Genomic DNA, 15,930 nt, shown 5'->3' with positions numbered 1-15,930 from the left:
GGGAATAAAAAGCAAAAGGAAAAGAACTTAGACTATTAAAGCAACAGCCTCAGCTTCAAAACAAAGCAAGAAATACCTTCATAATTTCCCCCATTTCCCACTGCCTGTGAAACTGTGGCAGAAAGCACTGCCCCACTACATGCATAAAAGCAACATTCGTCTGCTCCCAGGTTGGAGCAAAACGATGGCTTTTTTGTGTAGCACTGCTTTCTGCTGTTATCTATCTGGGTTTTAGAAACAAAATTACAGAAAGCTCTTTGTAAACAACACGGTAACACAGAAGGAGAAACGCCAATGGTAAAGGAAGACTGTGTGTAAAAAGGGCAGAAACCATACAAAGCAGCTATTGCAAAGCAAAGTGATAAAACAAGTCTAGGCATAATTGAAAGTGAGTATTTACTTAGCCCTTAAGTGGCTTCTCAACAGGCACACCAACACACAGCCATTTTACAACACAGTGACTTATTCATTGCCATAGTAACCACAGTGTCAATCCAGATGTTTAAATAGACCAGCAACATTTCCCCCACTCCAGGTTAATGTTCCACCAACATTCTTTCTATGAGAAATGCACATGTAGCTTTTACATGCCTGAGAATTTTCAAGGCACTTCCTTGCTTTATGACATGACAGAAAGCAACCCATTAGGATGCAATTCAGAAAATGCAACTGCATAGGACACATTGAATGTAAGGCAAATTGTGTTAGTTGTGCAATCCAACAATGTTTTTGTTGAGGAATGGAAAGACTGGGAAACAGAGGAAGGGCCATATCTTAACTGAAAGATGACTACTGTCTTCTTCAAGTCTCCCAGCACTGTACCCAGTCTAAGGGCCAATTCTCCCTTGTGTCTGCATCACAATTATTTTTTCCAAGAACAAAATGCCTACAAAATGAAGCTCCTGATTTGCCTGGAATCAGGCAGAGCTCTTGATCCACCAAGCAGAAGTGCAAGTGGCTGAAAGGGAGGGAGTCTGTACCTGAATCCAATAATGGGGCACTCCTTACAGATGTTACACTTGGCCTGGTGCTTGGCGGTCTCAGCAGCAGCCACCCTGTGCAGGACAGGCAGCCACACCATGGACTGTGGTTCCAGCCTCATCCAGTCCAGAAAGAGGGCTGCTTCGATCTCAGGCTTGTTGTTGGCCTGCAACACAAGGGGAAAAATGACAGGGGTTGAGCACAACTGATCTGTCTACTCAGCAGCTAATTAAAAGTTCAAGCTGTTCGCTTCCTGTCAACTCCATATCACTTCCATGAATATACTCCAGCTTTTCCCCCAGTCCAACTCTTCATTAAAAAAAATTAAAATAAAAAATCCCCAGGATCCTGCCTTCAAGCCAGGAACTGAAAACTATTATTAATATTTCAAACCTCTCTTTCTCTTATTCTCTCTATTACAATAGACAGCACTACCATGTACTTTGTCACAGAGAAAATCATCCACTTACAGGATCGCCTTTGATGCCTGATCTCACATTCCCTGTTTCTCTTATCTGAGCCTGCATAGCACTGCTTCTCACCTATTTTAAAAACTGTTATCCAAACCCTAAAAATTGCATGTCTTTTGATCAAAATTCCTTTCTCCTTAACATCTTTCATTATCACACTGACCTTTCTTCATAATGCATATGTAAGGAAATCATTCAAATCTCTCTCAAGACTTGTTGTTGAACATCCTTTCTCCTTAAATGCCTCAAACCTCCTCTTCTCACCAGATCTTTAAATTTCCCTTCACTGACTGCAAACACAATACAGTTCTGTCCCACAAAATATGATTCTCATAGTCCTTTACATCCCACACTCATTTCTTTGCCAACAGCAGAAAAAGCTATGAACACTTTCCACCAAACCATTCCTCTGCTGCCTTCCCATCCCATCCCATCCCATCCCATCCCATCCCATCCCATCCCATCCCATCCCATCCCATCCCATCCCATCCCATCCCATCCCATCCAGTGTGACATTTCAGGTATTTCTTTCATGGTAACTTCAAGGAAGCTCAGTCACAGAGCCAAATCCCATTGAGCCAGGCATCATGCACCCCTGAAAAAATGATATATCATCTCTACCCAGAGCGCCCACAATATGAAAAAAGAAAACAAAAAGAGAAAATCCATGAGGAAACTGGGGACAGCAGTGATCTCTGTGCATTGGTAGAGGTCACACTGCACCAGCAGGCTGGACACTGCAAAGAACAGTGCAGAACAAAGGCAAGGAGCATGAAAAAGGATTTAAAGGAAAACAGTGGAATGATGGAGTCAGTGTTTACAGGAAACAGCCCTCTGTTGTGCAGGGTGTCGTGAAGCCTGCACAGAACTGGTTATCTGAGAACCTGGGAGATGGTCTCAGTGCTGAAAGTGAGGTGATGGATCAGGTGGAAACCTCAAGGGGCTCTAGTGGAGAGGGTGGGAGAAGGGAGGATGTGTCCACACAAGGAACAGCCCAAGTGATGAAGAGAGGTAACATCTTGCTCTGTTTCTCTAAACCATCACTACATGCTAATTCCAATTCCTCGAGACATTTCCTTCCATGCTACCCACAGTAACAGCATATTTATGGTCTGAATATATTTAAATCTTCTGTTTTCCTTTTTCTCTAGGCTTTCAAATACAGCTCTCAGCAGGCCAGTCTTTTATATTTTAAACTTCACAAGGCTGACTGTCTTCCTTTGTGGTTCCAAACCTATTTGAAGCATTTAAATAAATAATAAGCATTAATGTATCATGTACATGGACCAAGATGAATAGGGGATTGAGTGCTGAGGATTTTTATTCTTGCTCTCAGTTACTTCTCCAGCTTCTCACGAAATTTGAATTTAGTATAATCTACCTAAAACCTTATTCCACTAAAAATGCTAGCAATGAATTTCGAGAAAAAAATATCCCAACTGATCTGCAGGAGAGAGAGCTATAGGGAAAACCAATTAGCTGTAGTTTTGTTCTTTGTTTTCTTTTAAATCTAACACTGTTTGTAACCTTGACAAACAAATTAACTGATCAATATTTGGAGGCTAAGAAAAATGCAGTCTTTCAGACAGAAACCCACAAAAAAGATGTGAAATACAAAGGCTGTAATATGCCCTGAATAAAGCATTGCACTAAAATTGACTTAAAATGCTGTTGCAATACTTTAGTTCATTAGAAACAAGGATTCTTGATCAGAGCTTCCTTCTAGAGATGCTCATTTGGGAAACCATCCAACAACTCGATGACTACACTTGGGGTCCATATACAGGGACTTCTAGTATAGTCAAAAATATCCTTTTTTGGATATTTGGGGTGAAAACATGAAATCAGAACTTATCTAGAATTATTCAGATAAAGTCCTTCACAATTTGATATTTAGGAAAGGATTATATTAAATGGAATACACGCTGAAACACTTCTGACATCTTCTGCATTAAACCCTGGTTCTCTGTTTTTTCACATAGCTACAGAATTTAGGAAGGCCCCTCAAAAATAAAAAAGAGAATATCAAAAGCACAATAAAGTCCAGTAAACACTGGAAAGGGGATTTGTTCAGAACAGTGAATACTGCCTCCTGCCACAGCACATCAGTGAATTCAGTCGAATTAAATTAATTCTGGAACTCCCAAGTGAAAGGCATGTTTATAAAATATGACCATCTATATTTTCAGCTGGAAGGCAGGGCAATAAAGAGGTAGGGGAGAGGATTTCTGTGATTCACAGAGGGATCCAGCTTCAGCCAGCAACTACACTGGCAAACCATTACCCTGCCTAGCAAACTACACTTTCTATACATAGGTCCTCTTAGCCTATAAAAAAAATAAAAATTAGTAAGATCTCTTTAATATACCATTCCTAATAGAAAAACATGAGGTGTACAGAAATGCTGCAGTGCAAGCTGCAGTCAGAATAAGAATGAGCCGCTCCAAGCTTGTAGCCAGCTCTCCACTTCTAGCTGCTTTAAATTTGCAGGGAAAATGCTGTGGCAATGAAAGACTTTCTGTAACACCCTAGATCTATTTTAATTTTGCAGTCACTGTCAATTGCCAGCAGTCCCAATAGCTGCCTACCCAGAGCTCCGTATGGCGGCTGTACAAAACCTGTGCTCAGAGAGATTAGGTGCATTAAAATGTATCAGAACTGGTTCTGAATTATATTACATGAAGATTTAAAGCCACGTGGAGAAAAGCTGGTCAGGGTCAGACAGTATAGGACAGACAGTTCTTGACTGTCTCCCGAGCTGCTATTACAATTTTTTTAATAATCTCTAAATCCAGTAAGGCAGCAGCTGAAGACTTTACATACGGGAAAAAGGCTGAATTCATACAGTTCATATCTAAAGCAACAAGATCAAGCTGTAAAGAATATTAATGGTTCTTGTCTTGAACACATTTCTGTGCAACTCCCAATTTTTATGGTAATAACAGAGTGAATCATAAAGTAAAATTCATTAAGGCCTTTCCAGCTTACAAGTAACAATTTGTTATGGAGGACATTCAAATTCATTATGTTCCAGACATCTGTTTTTCAGTATTTATTCTGCAGAAACAATGGGGAAATAGGAAGTTGGGTGGTGCTAGCATCTTTATGCAATACTTGGGAGATGCATTTTTTGTTCTTCCCTCCCTCTTCCTCCTCCTAGTAGTTTAAAAAACATCCTATGCTGTGTTAACTTTGTCTGTCCTTAATAGGAAATATGCTACAAAATACAGTTGGGATTTTACATGAACAATGTGCTAGGTTTTTGGACTGAGTCAGATAATACAGCAGAAATTTCTGATAGCATTTTTGATTAGCTATATTCTGTTTATGTGCAGTATAGGAAATTGACCAGAAATAAATTAAAATTGTTAATTTAATGGTGTTTTTCACCCTGGGTGGAAAGCTTTACATTAGCAAATGCTTTTTTGGACAAACCAAACTGAGGGATGGGATTCTTACAACTTGTTAAAGTCTAAAAATGCAGAGTGGCCAGCAACAGAGTGGCTACCCTGTCTCCCCAGAGCCAGACCTAACACTCCTCACCCTTGTGTTCCACTCCTGCATTACACTTGATTGCACTGACTACGCCAGCCAATGTTTTTAGTGTTTTATTTGTTTTATATGACCCACACTTGAACACCATCTTCTGATCCCCATCCCCTAAACCACTGTAAAATAGTTTTTGAAAGCAGTTCACTTGTAGGACTCTTCAAGATTGACTCCAAAGTCAGGCACAGGTTCACAAAATCCTGCTGAAATAAAACCTGGATTGCTGTTTTATGACATTTACAGCACAGCAGCTTGAGGAAGGATTTGCTAGTTCCCTTTGGCCATCTCTCTCTTGTCAGAGCCAGCAGCAGAAGAAATATCCTATGAATAGAAACAAGGTCTGCCTGCATCTCTTAGAAGAGATCGAGTTCCTCAACAGTAACACTGCACTTGTGAGTAATATAGACTTGTATATATAACTGTACATAGTTATTTATACACAGTAATGGTATTTTCTAACTGCTCAAAAAATAAAAGCAATAAAAAATGCCTCAAGAAACAACTGTCCAAGTAACTCAAATCACCACATTTATGGCCAAAGTCACTTTCAGGGTCCTGGCCCAGGATTTGTAACACTCCAATACCACCTAAAAGGACTAACAGCTCTATTTTGGATTTTATTTGCCTGAGTAAAACCACCAAATTTCATGGTTCTAGAAAGCAGGTTGATCTTGCCTTACCATTGATCAAATACAAATCTAGTAATGAAGACTATATACAATACAGAGTATTAAAATACTTTGCTTCATCAAAGTGAAGCAAAATAAGGTTTAAAAATACATGTATGAATTCACTGCACATATTTTACTACTGTTCAGCTTCATCTGTTCTAGCTTTTAACACCAATTCTAATTCAAGTATATCCTTGGAAAAAAAGCATACTTAAAGCATTTCATAACTAAGAACCAGCTATCCAACACCTGCAATATGGCAAGGGACATTTTCATCTGAGCTACACTCTGCTCTCTCATCACATTTCTTCAAAGTCCCAATGTCACAGTAACTCATCCAAGGCAGTGATGTGAATTCCTAGGTCCTGTTTACACTATATGAGGAAAGCATATTAATAATTTTCCACTGTTAAAACTGTGTGTCCTTCACTCCATATCATTTCCCTATCCTGTTTACTTAAAAAACGTACTCATCACAGAACTAAAAGGAAAGTCCTTTCACACTGAAGCAACACTGAATTCACTCAATTTTTCATGCATCTATAGATTGCTTTGATGCTTTCTGAGCTTAAGCAGAACTATACAGTCTTCAAGTGGTCACTGGATTAAGCTCTTTGCTCTCTAAACTTAAAAGTATTTTTTCTTTAAAATCTCAAAGCAGAAATTACACACCCTGCCCCAAATAGGAAAGATGAGTCCCATGATATCCTTCTCCTCCCAACAACTTCTCCCAGCACCTTCCTGCAAATGAAGAAAACTATGGAAAGCAAAGTCAGTGCTGGGGGAGTGAGAAGTAGCAGGAGGACTGGAGCAGCAGCTCAGAAGGGGACCCAATTCTCAGGAGCAGAGGAGCGCAGCAGGCAAGGATGCTGCCAACAGCAGGGCTGGGCTCCTCCTTGCCCAAACGTCATTCCCAAGGACTCACTCTTCAAAAAGCAGGAGACATTTCCCCTGTTATCAGTGGGAACAGTAAACATCCCCTTTTTTTCTGCTGCTGTGCAGACAGACAAGGCCGTTGCCAGGGCACTAACCTAAGGGAGCTGGAAGAACCATTTCTGAAGCACACAATTGTTACGACTTTGACATGACTGCAATTAAATTGCTGGCTTTTCATCACCAGAAGAAAGAAGGAAGAAGAAAGTAAAGAAAAAACCCAAAACTAAAGAAGAAGCATTCCTCAACGTGGGCGTACAAAGAAAGACTTAAATTAGTTTCCATGCAGTAATGTAAACTATGAACCCCCACAATATTCTTCAAAAATGAATTATCTTGCTTCAGTAAAAGGAAGCTGCTGTTAGCAGCAGTACTGCCTGGCTGTCCAGCTTTTCCAGCCTCTCTGTTTCCTGGGCTGCTCTGTGTTCTCCCTCACCAGCACTTCTGTACTTGTGCCCCAGCCTGTGGATCCTGGTGCCCACCATCCTACACTGAAAGGATGTCTCAGTGTTCCCCTTCTCCCTTTCTCATGGAAAGTCCTTGTCTCTTTCCCCATCTCCATTCCTGGCTTCTCCTTTCTTTCATGCCTCATTCTACCCACACTGCTTCCTTCATCATTATTATTCTTATTGTTGTTCTTACTGTCTCTTTCCTAAGAACAATCCTTATTCTCCACTCCTTAATTCCTTCTTCCTCACCTTCATTAGGGCTTTCCCTATGTTTGGATTTCTGCTCCTCTCCCTAGGACTCCATCCCATCTATTCCTCTGTATCCCCTCCTAGTCTCAGCCTCCCTCCCCCTTTCTGTCCCTCCTAGAAGATCATCTGTTCTGCTGCAGCCCAGGATGGAAATCAACTTGCACTCTGAGAGTTACAATGAAGTCTCATCTGGAGGAAAAAAGAGAGGATGACATTCCTCCTATTGCAGGTAAGAAGAAAATCTATTTTTCAGGGCAGGTAAGAGAAGGAAACCTCAGGTTTTCTGGTGCTCTGATTTCTGAGCTTGCCAAAGGTTGTGTCCAGCAGTGCTTGGGCTGTTCTTAGAAATGTCAGCAGCTGGAAGTGGTACAACATTCAGCCTGCTGACATGTCTTCATTTCTAATAACAATGTTGCTAATTCATTTTGCTCAAATAAACAGTTATCACAAAATCACAGAATCACAGAATAAGTTGAGTTGGAAGGAACCCACAAGAATCACTGAGTCCAACTCCCAGACCTGCATAGGACCATTTCCAAGAGTCTTCTTCCTACCTTAAAAAAATGGGTTTGGTGTGTTTCATCACTGTGATTTTATATAATTTTATTCCTAGTAGAAACACACAGAATGGCAGTCCTCTTTAAAAAAAAAAACAACTATGGTTTTGCTAGATTCTGAGGTCACTTTCCTTACTAGTTTTTCAATGATGTTCTAAAGTGCTGCTCACCTTCACTTGGGAAAATGACAGAATCCAGTGAGTCCTAATTTCTGAGGAAGGTCATTTGTACAAATTTTTTACCATGGATTTGCTGCATAATAATTCTGTGTTGGTGTCACTTGAAAGCTCAACATGGAAGTCAAGGCCTGAAAGCACCAGCAGGATCTAACACAACTATCAACATCACTGTGCACAGTTTATGAGCATGAGTTATCCACCCAGGACACAGCCCTATAAAACACTCATCTGAAATGGCATCAAATACAAATTAGAATTATAAAAGGTCAAGACATGAATGACAGAAACAGTCAAATGTAAATCTTGTAGAATTAATCTGTTAAAAATAATGTCAAAAATACAGGAAGTTAATATCCCATCACAACTGAAGTTTGTGATGATTTTAGAATTAAGATTCTTTTCATAGTCATTGTGTGTAAGCAGTCTACTTCCATGCATTAATATTCATTGAAAACACTTGCTGTGTTTTGCTTAGTACAGAACTGAAACTACTACATAATGAAACTTGAGCAGCAGGCAAAAAAGCAAACAACTCCCCCCATCCCCAAGCAAACAAAAAAATCCCTCAGGGACAGTGAGGAGATGGGAAAAGAGCTTTCTTCCATTGTAATGTAGAAGATGCATTTAGAGTTAATCACAGACCATACATTACCTCCCCTCCTCTACCTTTTCATTAAGCAGCTGTCTTCATCTTGTGCATTCTGCTGGTAGTTATGATAAGGATGAATAATTCCCTTAACTCTCTTCCTTCCCAAGATTAAATAATTTACAAGTTTGAAAAAGAGCCTCAAGTTTGCTTGTGTATTCCTCAACAGACAGGACAGGAATTCTTTCAGTACTCTTTAAAAGAAAACTGGTATTATCCATTCAAGGAGTGGAAGGAGCTCATTGAGCACTCCTCACCCCTAGGCAGCACTGCAGGCAGTCGCCTATCACTCCCCTGGGCACCTGGCTGTCACTGGTATGTACATGCCCAAAATTCAGATAAACCACTGCTGCTCACCTCCATGACAGCAATAAATAGTTATCTACTGCTGGGCAATAGAAAACTGTAAAGCCAGGAGCTGCCACATCAAAGACACAGTTTGCAGGGTTCAGTTCCAACAGAAGCCCCGATGACAATTACCTGCTGTCTGAGCTAATTCAAATGTACCTCGTCAAAGGCACAGTTTAATACACCAATGGCCACTACCATCACATGACCCTCAGTACCCTAACCCTCATCCCAGGTTTTCAATCCTCCTCAGAAGTACAGCTCAACACAAAACACCAGTGGGAAAACTCGGAGACAGCACAACACGAACTTACAAACTGAAAGCAGCTTCTGACGCTGGGCTCGATGTTGCTGCCCCCGAAGGAGGCCACCTCCCCCAGCTGCCGCGGGATCTGGATGGAGTCGTGCAGCAGCAGCCCCAGCCGGCGCTGGTCACAGAAGCCAGTGGAACTTGCCACTTGTTTGAACAGGTCTGGAGGAAGGAGAAGGACACCAGAGGTCAAGCACGGCTATCAGGACGTGGCAAGCAGCCCAGATTTGCCTTGTTTCCAAGGCTCGCAGGTGCGGTTGTCAGCCTTGGAGGACATGAACACAAATCTGGCTGCTTCTTTCCCCATAAACACCAGGGTTTTTCTGTGAAATGTAAGTCTAGTGGTAATTTTTAACAGTGTTTCTGTCTTGTACCTGGGACAAAAGGCCACTCTAACACACAGCACCTGTGTCATTACTGATAATAGCAGCAGTGACTCCTAACAAAGCTAACTAAACAGCAATATCTTCATGCCACAACACACATCTTAATGTTTAATGGTAAAATAATTTCATACAACACAGAGCACCATTTCAAGTCTTAGCAATCAAAACACAACTCAGAGAATCCATTTCTCTTCCAGATGAGTTAAAATGATAAACAAGAGCTTCCTAACTTTGATATATGATCATCTTTTGATTCAGGAGAATTTCTAAAATAAAAGAATTATAGTATGGCAGAACCTGCCATCCATCACAAATTTAAATATCATATTAATTTTTTGCTTCTGAAGTGAAATCTCACTTGAAGCCATGTACATCATTCTAGAAAAAAATCCTTACAGGACAGAATTATTATCCCTTCATAAGCTCAATTTAATTTGGTGGGGATTAATTGTACTACGTATATATTGAGGAGGTTATAGAATTCACAATAAAAAGAAAAAAAACAGGTTATCATCAAATAAAATATTTGGCAACATCTCTGTTGACAATACATTCATTACCTGGATAAATTCTCCTTACTTTTCAACAGTTAAAAAGAAAAAAGAGAGAGCAAAATAAGACTAGAATAAAATAATGCTCTTTTTTTGGAGTCACTTTAATATTTCACCCAACACCAGGGATACAATTATAAAGGTGCTGTTTGAGATAACTTTCCTAGCACTGCTTTGACACATGTTTTCTTCCAAAGGAATAAAGGAACAGATAGAGAAAGGATTATTTTTTAATTACATGAATTTCACTCTTGCAAAGTCTAGTTTCATAATGAATAATTCTGGGATGAATGCTTCCATCACCTCTGCAAGCCTTAAGACTGCTGCTCTAGCACAACCAACTCTGCTCTGCTGCACAAATGAAACAGAAAAATTGTAAGGGGTGCAAGTCATTGCATACTTGCAGCAGTACTAATAGCAACTGCACCACAACTTCAGAATGGATGGCAAAGCCAGACCACAGCAAGACAGACACAAATCCTTCCTCTCCCACAGCTATCCAGCTTTCAATTTCCCTGTCATTAAAACATTAAGTGTCCTCTGAAAGGTTAGAGGACACTTAAAAGGTTACGCATTACTGTGCACACACACTGCAGGAGTATCTAAAATATGAATAAATGGTTTCCTTTATAACTTCGATAATCTTTGATGAAATATAATTTTGAAAAATATCTCTACTGAGTAATTTTCTTAAAAGATTATCTGAATACTTTTTCTTAACACCCACATGAAACATCTAGAAATCTAAACTGTGACATTCATTGTGATTGCCCTAAAATCTGATCCACTTACACATTGTCATGCACAGACCCCGCTGTTGGTACTGTCTGTTTTCTCTTTAGAGTTCTTCAGCTTGCATTTTTAGAGACTAAAATGATAACAACTGATGAAAAAATGCTATGGGTCAAACCCTAAAGGTTGAATTTTCAGTGGTATTTTTAAGTGCATGAATGAGTGATACCAGTTAATTTGACAAGAAAGTTACTCTTGAGAACCACATTTATCAGTCAATCTTTTCTGGATCCTAGTCTCATTAGTGAACTGACTCATTAGTCAGGTAAAATTAAGACTGCAAGTGGAGTTCTTTTAAGTATTTAATCTCTTAAAATGTGTAAAATTTGCACACCTTTAATATTTATTTATTTAAAGTAAGCAACTACATTTAAACACAATGTACATAATAAGACTGACCACAATGTGGGAATAATTTTAAAAAGTTAATATATTTGAAAATAGTGTAATGCAAGTGTCCTGTAGACATGCATTTTTATGTATAAAGGTGTGTTGAACCAAAGGGGCTCAAAGGTGTGCAGATCTCCAAATGGGTTCTTGTGCCTCAGTGAGTGTTCAAGACAATCCAACAATAGTGTTTATTTCATCTTTATCACATCCTTCCTAACTTCCTACTTCTGGTATGCTTTATAATGCAGACAATATACTAGTACAGTGATATGTGTACATAATTTATAAATAGACATACATCTACTGGAAGTGCATGGTCAAAAATTTTTCTGTTGGGAGGGAAGTGATCAAAAATGTTTGGCAACCACAGTGCTAAAGTATCTAAAACTACAGAGAACAAATAACTTAAAAGTACAAGGTGAAAGAAATTAACACACTTGACATCTCCAATATCTAAAATGTCTCTGTATGTTATTTAAATGTTTATTCAATAAATAAACAGGAGGAATAAAACAGGAACACAAACATAAGGTAAACCCAAAATAATTATATCGACTTACATCTGTATTTGTCTTCCAGGTGTGCTTTACAAAGGGATACGACACCAGTTTTGAAAGATAAGACACGGATCCTTCCTGTTCGACCCCTAATGGAAAAGAAACATTGGCTGATAATACAATCCATTCATGTCATAATTTGTTTACTATAGCCAAGTTCACTGTAGTACTCTAGTCTTCCTAAATTAAATCTCACAGAGAACATTCGAGCTGGATGGTTATTAGTCAAGCTAGAAGTGAAAAATAAAACACTGCTGTGGCTTCAAAGGCATAGCTGAACTGCACTGTGCTGTTGTATCAATTCTACCCAAAATGGTCTCCATCAGAAATAACTGCTCATCTCCTTTTTTGTAAAATGTGAATGAAGTGTCTTTACCCTATGATTCCTTGAACAGGCTTCTCTGTGAACTGCTGCTGAGTGATTCTCAGAGGAGATGAGGTCCCTGACAGAACAGCAAACCAGCTGTTTTGCCAAAGACAATATAGCTTTACTTTCACCAGAAATCCAACGTAGCAGTTGTTTCTAGGAAGCCTTTGCTTATTGTCTGCCAACCATGCCCTGACTTGCCTGAAAAGGCAACAGGAAGCCGAGCACAAAAAGCAGCCTCTGCCAGCAGTGTGCAGTGACAGAGACACTTGTAATATGTTTGGGGAAATGATAAAACCTGCCTAGATATCATGGCAAGGCAGGCAGGCTGTACAGTTATGCCATTAACACCTTGGAGTGGTTTCTGAGCTCCTCCTCACAGTGGTCAAACCTCTCTTGTGCAGTGCCAAGGGGCTGGGACACTCCAGCCAGCCCCTGCTGCCTCCCCCTCACGCTCACTCCTGCCTTGTAACATGCCCATGCTACTTTTGCTTTCTAATGTGACAGCAAGAACAACATCCTCCTCTGAGCTGCAGGCAACACAGTGACAAACCTTCACATCTTCTCTCAGTCATCTGCTTTAATTCAATTTACTTCCAGTTGCTGGCTTCCCCCCCAGACTATTGTTTCTGATAGCATTTCAAATATGTAACCACTACTGCAAACGAAGACATACACAAAACAGGAAGCTAATGCCTAAACCAAACATTTTTGAAGCAGAGCTTAATCAACAGCTTTGAAGTGTCACCAGTAAGGCCCCCACTGGGAATAAGATAAATCAAGTAGAGGCAGGCTGTGGTCATGCATCAGGCTGCACCACAGGTAAAGATGCATGTGGTCTTTTTAATCCTATGAAAGAGCCGAGGAGCCAGCGGTGCTCGTTTACCCACACATCTTCCCTGCAAATCCTATAAAAGGTACAGACTGAAACCAAATTTAGAATTTGCAGCTTTTTATTTAAGGATCTTGCATTTTTCATTATGAATAACCATTTGTAGTTTACCTGTGCTTTCCATACTCTGGTCCTCTTACTCCTCTCTCTAAAATCTTTTTCCAAATTAATTATCATCTGTGCCCTGAGAAACTCCTCCTGATGAATACCAGACTCATGCAAATTATACAAGAGAAGAATATAGAATAATGATTGCTCTGCCAGGCAATTAAATTGAAACTTATACGAATCATGAGTTGTTCAGTTCACTCTCCTCTCCTCCCAAGTCAAACCAATAATTTAGCATGCAACTGCAAATGAGCATGAGTGACTGATCAATTAAAACAAATCCAAAATGTGCTGGATTTGCAGAGCTGTACCCATAATTAGATCAGTCATTGACTGTGAATTTGATTAATATCTTTACAAATGACAGTTTTCAATTATAAGAAAAGTAAAGATGCAGTACATTTAATTAAATGTCTCCAGTAGTGCTGTGCACTTTGGTTGATCTCTGTCTATTAAGTTCACAATGAAAACTAAACACATGTAACCCTAAGGTCACCTCTCTTACCAGTGTAATTCAAACTTGAATTTTGGTAAAATAGCTACAAGCTTTCCTCACACATAAAACACCTCTGTGCTCCATTATGCCCTGCAATATGCAGCTCCCCAGCATACCTAGGGAACTGCCGGGAGGCAGATAATTATAATTTCTAATGTTGTACTTGCAGCACAGTGCAACATAAAGCTAGACTGGACATGGCTAGTGCACATGTCACATCTAAACTGGACAGTTCAGCTTAGAAGCAGCCTGTGGAATGACCTTTAGTTCCCTATCTGCCTCTTATGTGACTGATACATATTAATATCCCCAGCACACGTTTTGTTTCACTAACTGGGAGTCTTTATACGTTATTTATGGTTCATGGTAACTAAGAAGTGGATCACTGTTCTGTGAAAGCCAAAGCAGATTAAACAAATAAAACCTGGCTCTTGAATGAATATCACCCCATTCCCTGGTAAACTAAAAGAAATACAATGTAATCTGGGTAATCCACTTCACAGGATACTGCAGCTGCTACAGGGGATGTCACAAAAAACTGACTTATTGGAGGTGGTCTTTCAGGAAGACATGATCTGTATAAATCTGTACTTATTTTTTGCATGTGATCACTGAAGATTCACTGCTGTGACAAAAGGTGGATGGAAGAACAATGTTATGGCCCTACAACAAGAGCATTGTTCAAAATGTCACTGGAAATATATTAATTGTCCCATGAGCTTCCAATTCTATAGGTGAATGGTTATTCTGCCACAGTAATGAGTATGTCTGCCTGAAAGTGGCTGATAAATACCTTATAAACAAAATAAAATACTTTCACTGACTTTTTAAAATTTAAATTTACCAAATACAAATATAATGGCTTATTCTAAAATGAGCTTACAAACGTATGTTGGAATTTGCCTATGAATTACGAGTAGCATCATTAACCCACTTAAAATGAATACCCATAAATTTTCTTCAGGTATTTTTAGTCTGTTGTGTTTATACCAATGGGTACTTTTTTTAAAATTAAATTTTGAATTCAATATTTCTAAAATCTTCTTGCAGCTAAGGGCTGTAAGCACATTAGACAAGACAAGAGATGACCCTCTTCCTTCTTTGAAAAAGAATGACAGATTTAAAGTTATAGAAAATTGACATATTTGAAAAGGTTTAACATCTGGAGGTATAGACAGGCAAGGGTTTATACAGTGTTCATTCTGTTGCTTGATAATTCTCTTGACCTTCTTTATCAAAATAAATCAAAAAGCCATGTAAAGTCATGATCTACTGTGGACAGACTTGAAGTCAGAGAATCGGTCTGAACACAAAAATACGCTTAAAAAGTTGTTTTCTAGCTCTCTCATTGAATAGCTTGATAAATCCAGGATTGTAAGCCTAACCAAGGGCTGTATTGATTCAACTAAATGCAGCCATTAAACCATTAGGTTTATTAAACTTTCTCTTCAACCACCCTTTTTTCAGCTCCAAGCCACCCATGCCATAATGAGGCAAACAGCTCAATACATCCTCCCTCTCCCCTTCTGCTACTGGGAAAGCTTCTGGAGCTTTCCCATGTCCTGAGCCCCCCATACATACGTGTCATAGACATTCAGAAGCCAGTTGAGGCACATGTCCACACAAAGGGGAACATTGACCAGGTTGTTGTGCTCTTGCTCCAGTCGATCGTAAATGGTGGTCAGGCAGTTAATGATCTGCAGAATATCCATTGGCTGGTCGTTCTGTTTGAGGTTGTGCTGGTCCAAGGCATCACATGCAGCAGACAGACTCAGGAGATCCACTGTTGGAATAAAAAAATACACAACCATAAAGACAGAACAGAAACGGTGGTGGTATTACCCACATCCAAAAAGTAAATAAGAGCACTGCACTTGGCTTATGTGCCTGGCCAGAGGATGTAAAATGTCCTCTGAAAGTCACATGCAAGACTGGTTTCAGGACTCCTACAGATACACTGTTACTTAGCTGTGGCCTTAGAGACCAGTGTGTATCTGTTTCATTTTTAGCTGTAAAGTGCTTATTATGCTCTTGGGTCCTGTGGAAATA

The 15,930-nt window shown here is 39.6% G+C and overlaps 1 protein-coding gene across 17 annotated transcripts in view; it reads right to left on the bottom strand.

Moving 5' to 3' along the window:
* Nucleotides 1-15,930, bottom strand: part of DMD (dystrophin) — a 1,134,919-nt gene that overhangs the window by 44,322 nt on the left and 1,074,667 nt on the right. For all 17 annotated transcript variants that reach the window (XM_015620877.3, XM_015620912.3, XM_015620930.3 and 14 more), the window contains 4 exons: nt 15,463-15,664; nt 12,022-12,107; nt 9,347-9,504; nt 981-1,147 (listed from right to left, as the gene is read on the bottom strand). In XM_015620877.3, the coding sequence (XP_015476363.1) occupies nt 981-1,147; nt 9,347-9,504; nt 12,022-12,107; nt 15,463-15,664 (613 nt within the window). The remainder of the gene's footprint in view (nt 1-980; nt 1,148-9,346; nt 9,505-12,021; nt 12,108-15,462; nt 15,665-15,930) is intronic.

Source organism: Parus major, chromosome 1 (genome assembly GCF_001522545.3).
Source record: "Parus major isolate Abel chromosome 1, Parus_major1.1, whole genome shotgun sequence".
NCBI classification, from domain to species: Eukaryota; Metazoa; Chordata; class Aves; order Passeriformes; family Paridae; genus Parus; species Parus major.
The sequence above is the reverse complement of the archived record's forward strand: the minus strand, read 5'-3'. Positions and strand labels throughout refer to the sequence as shown.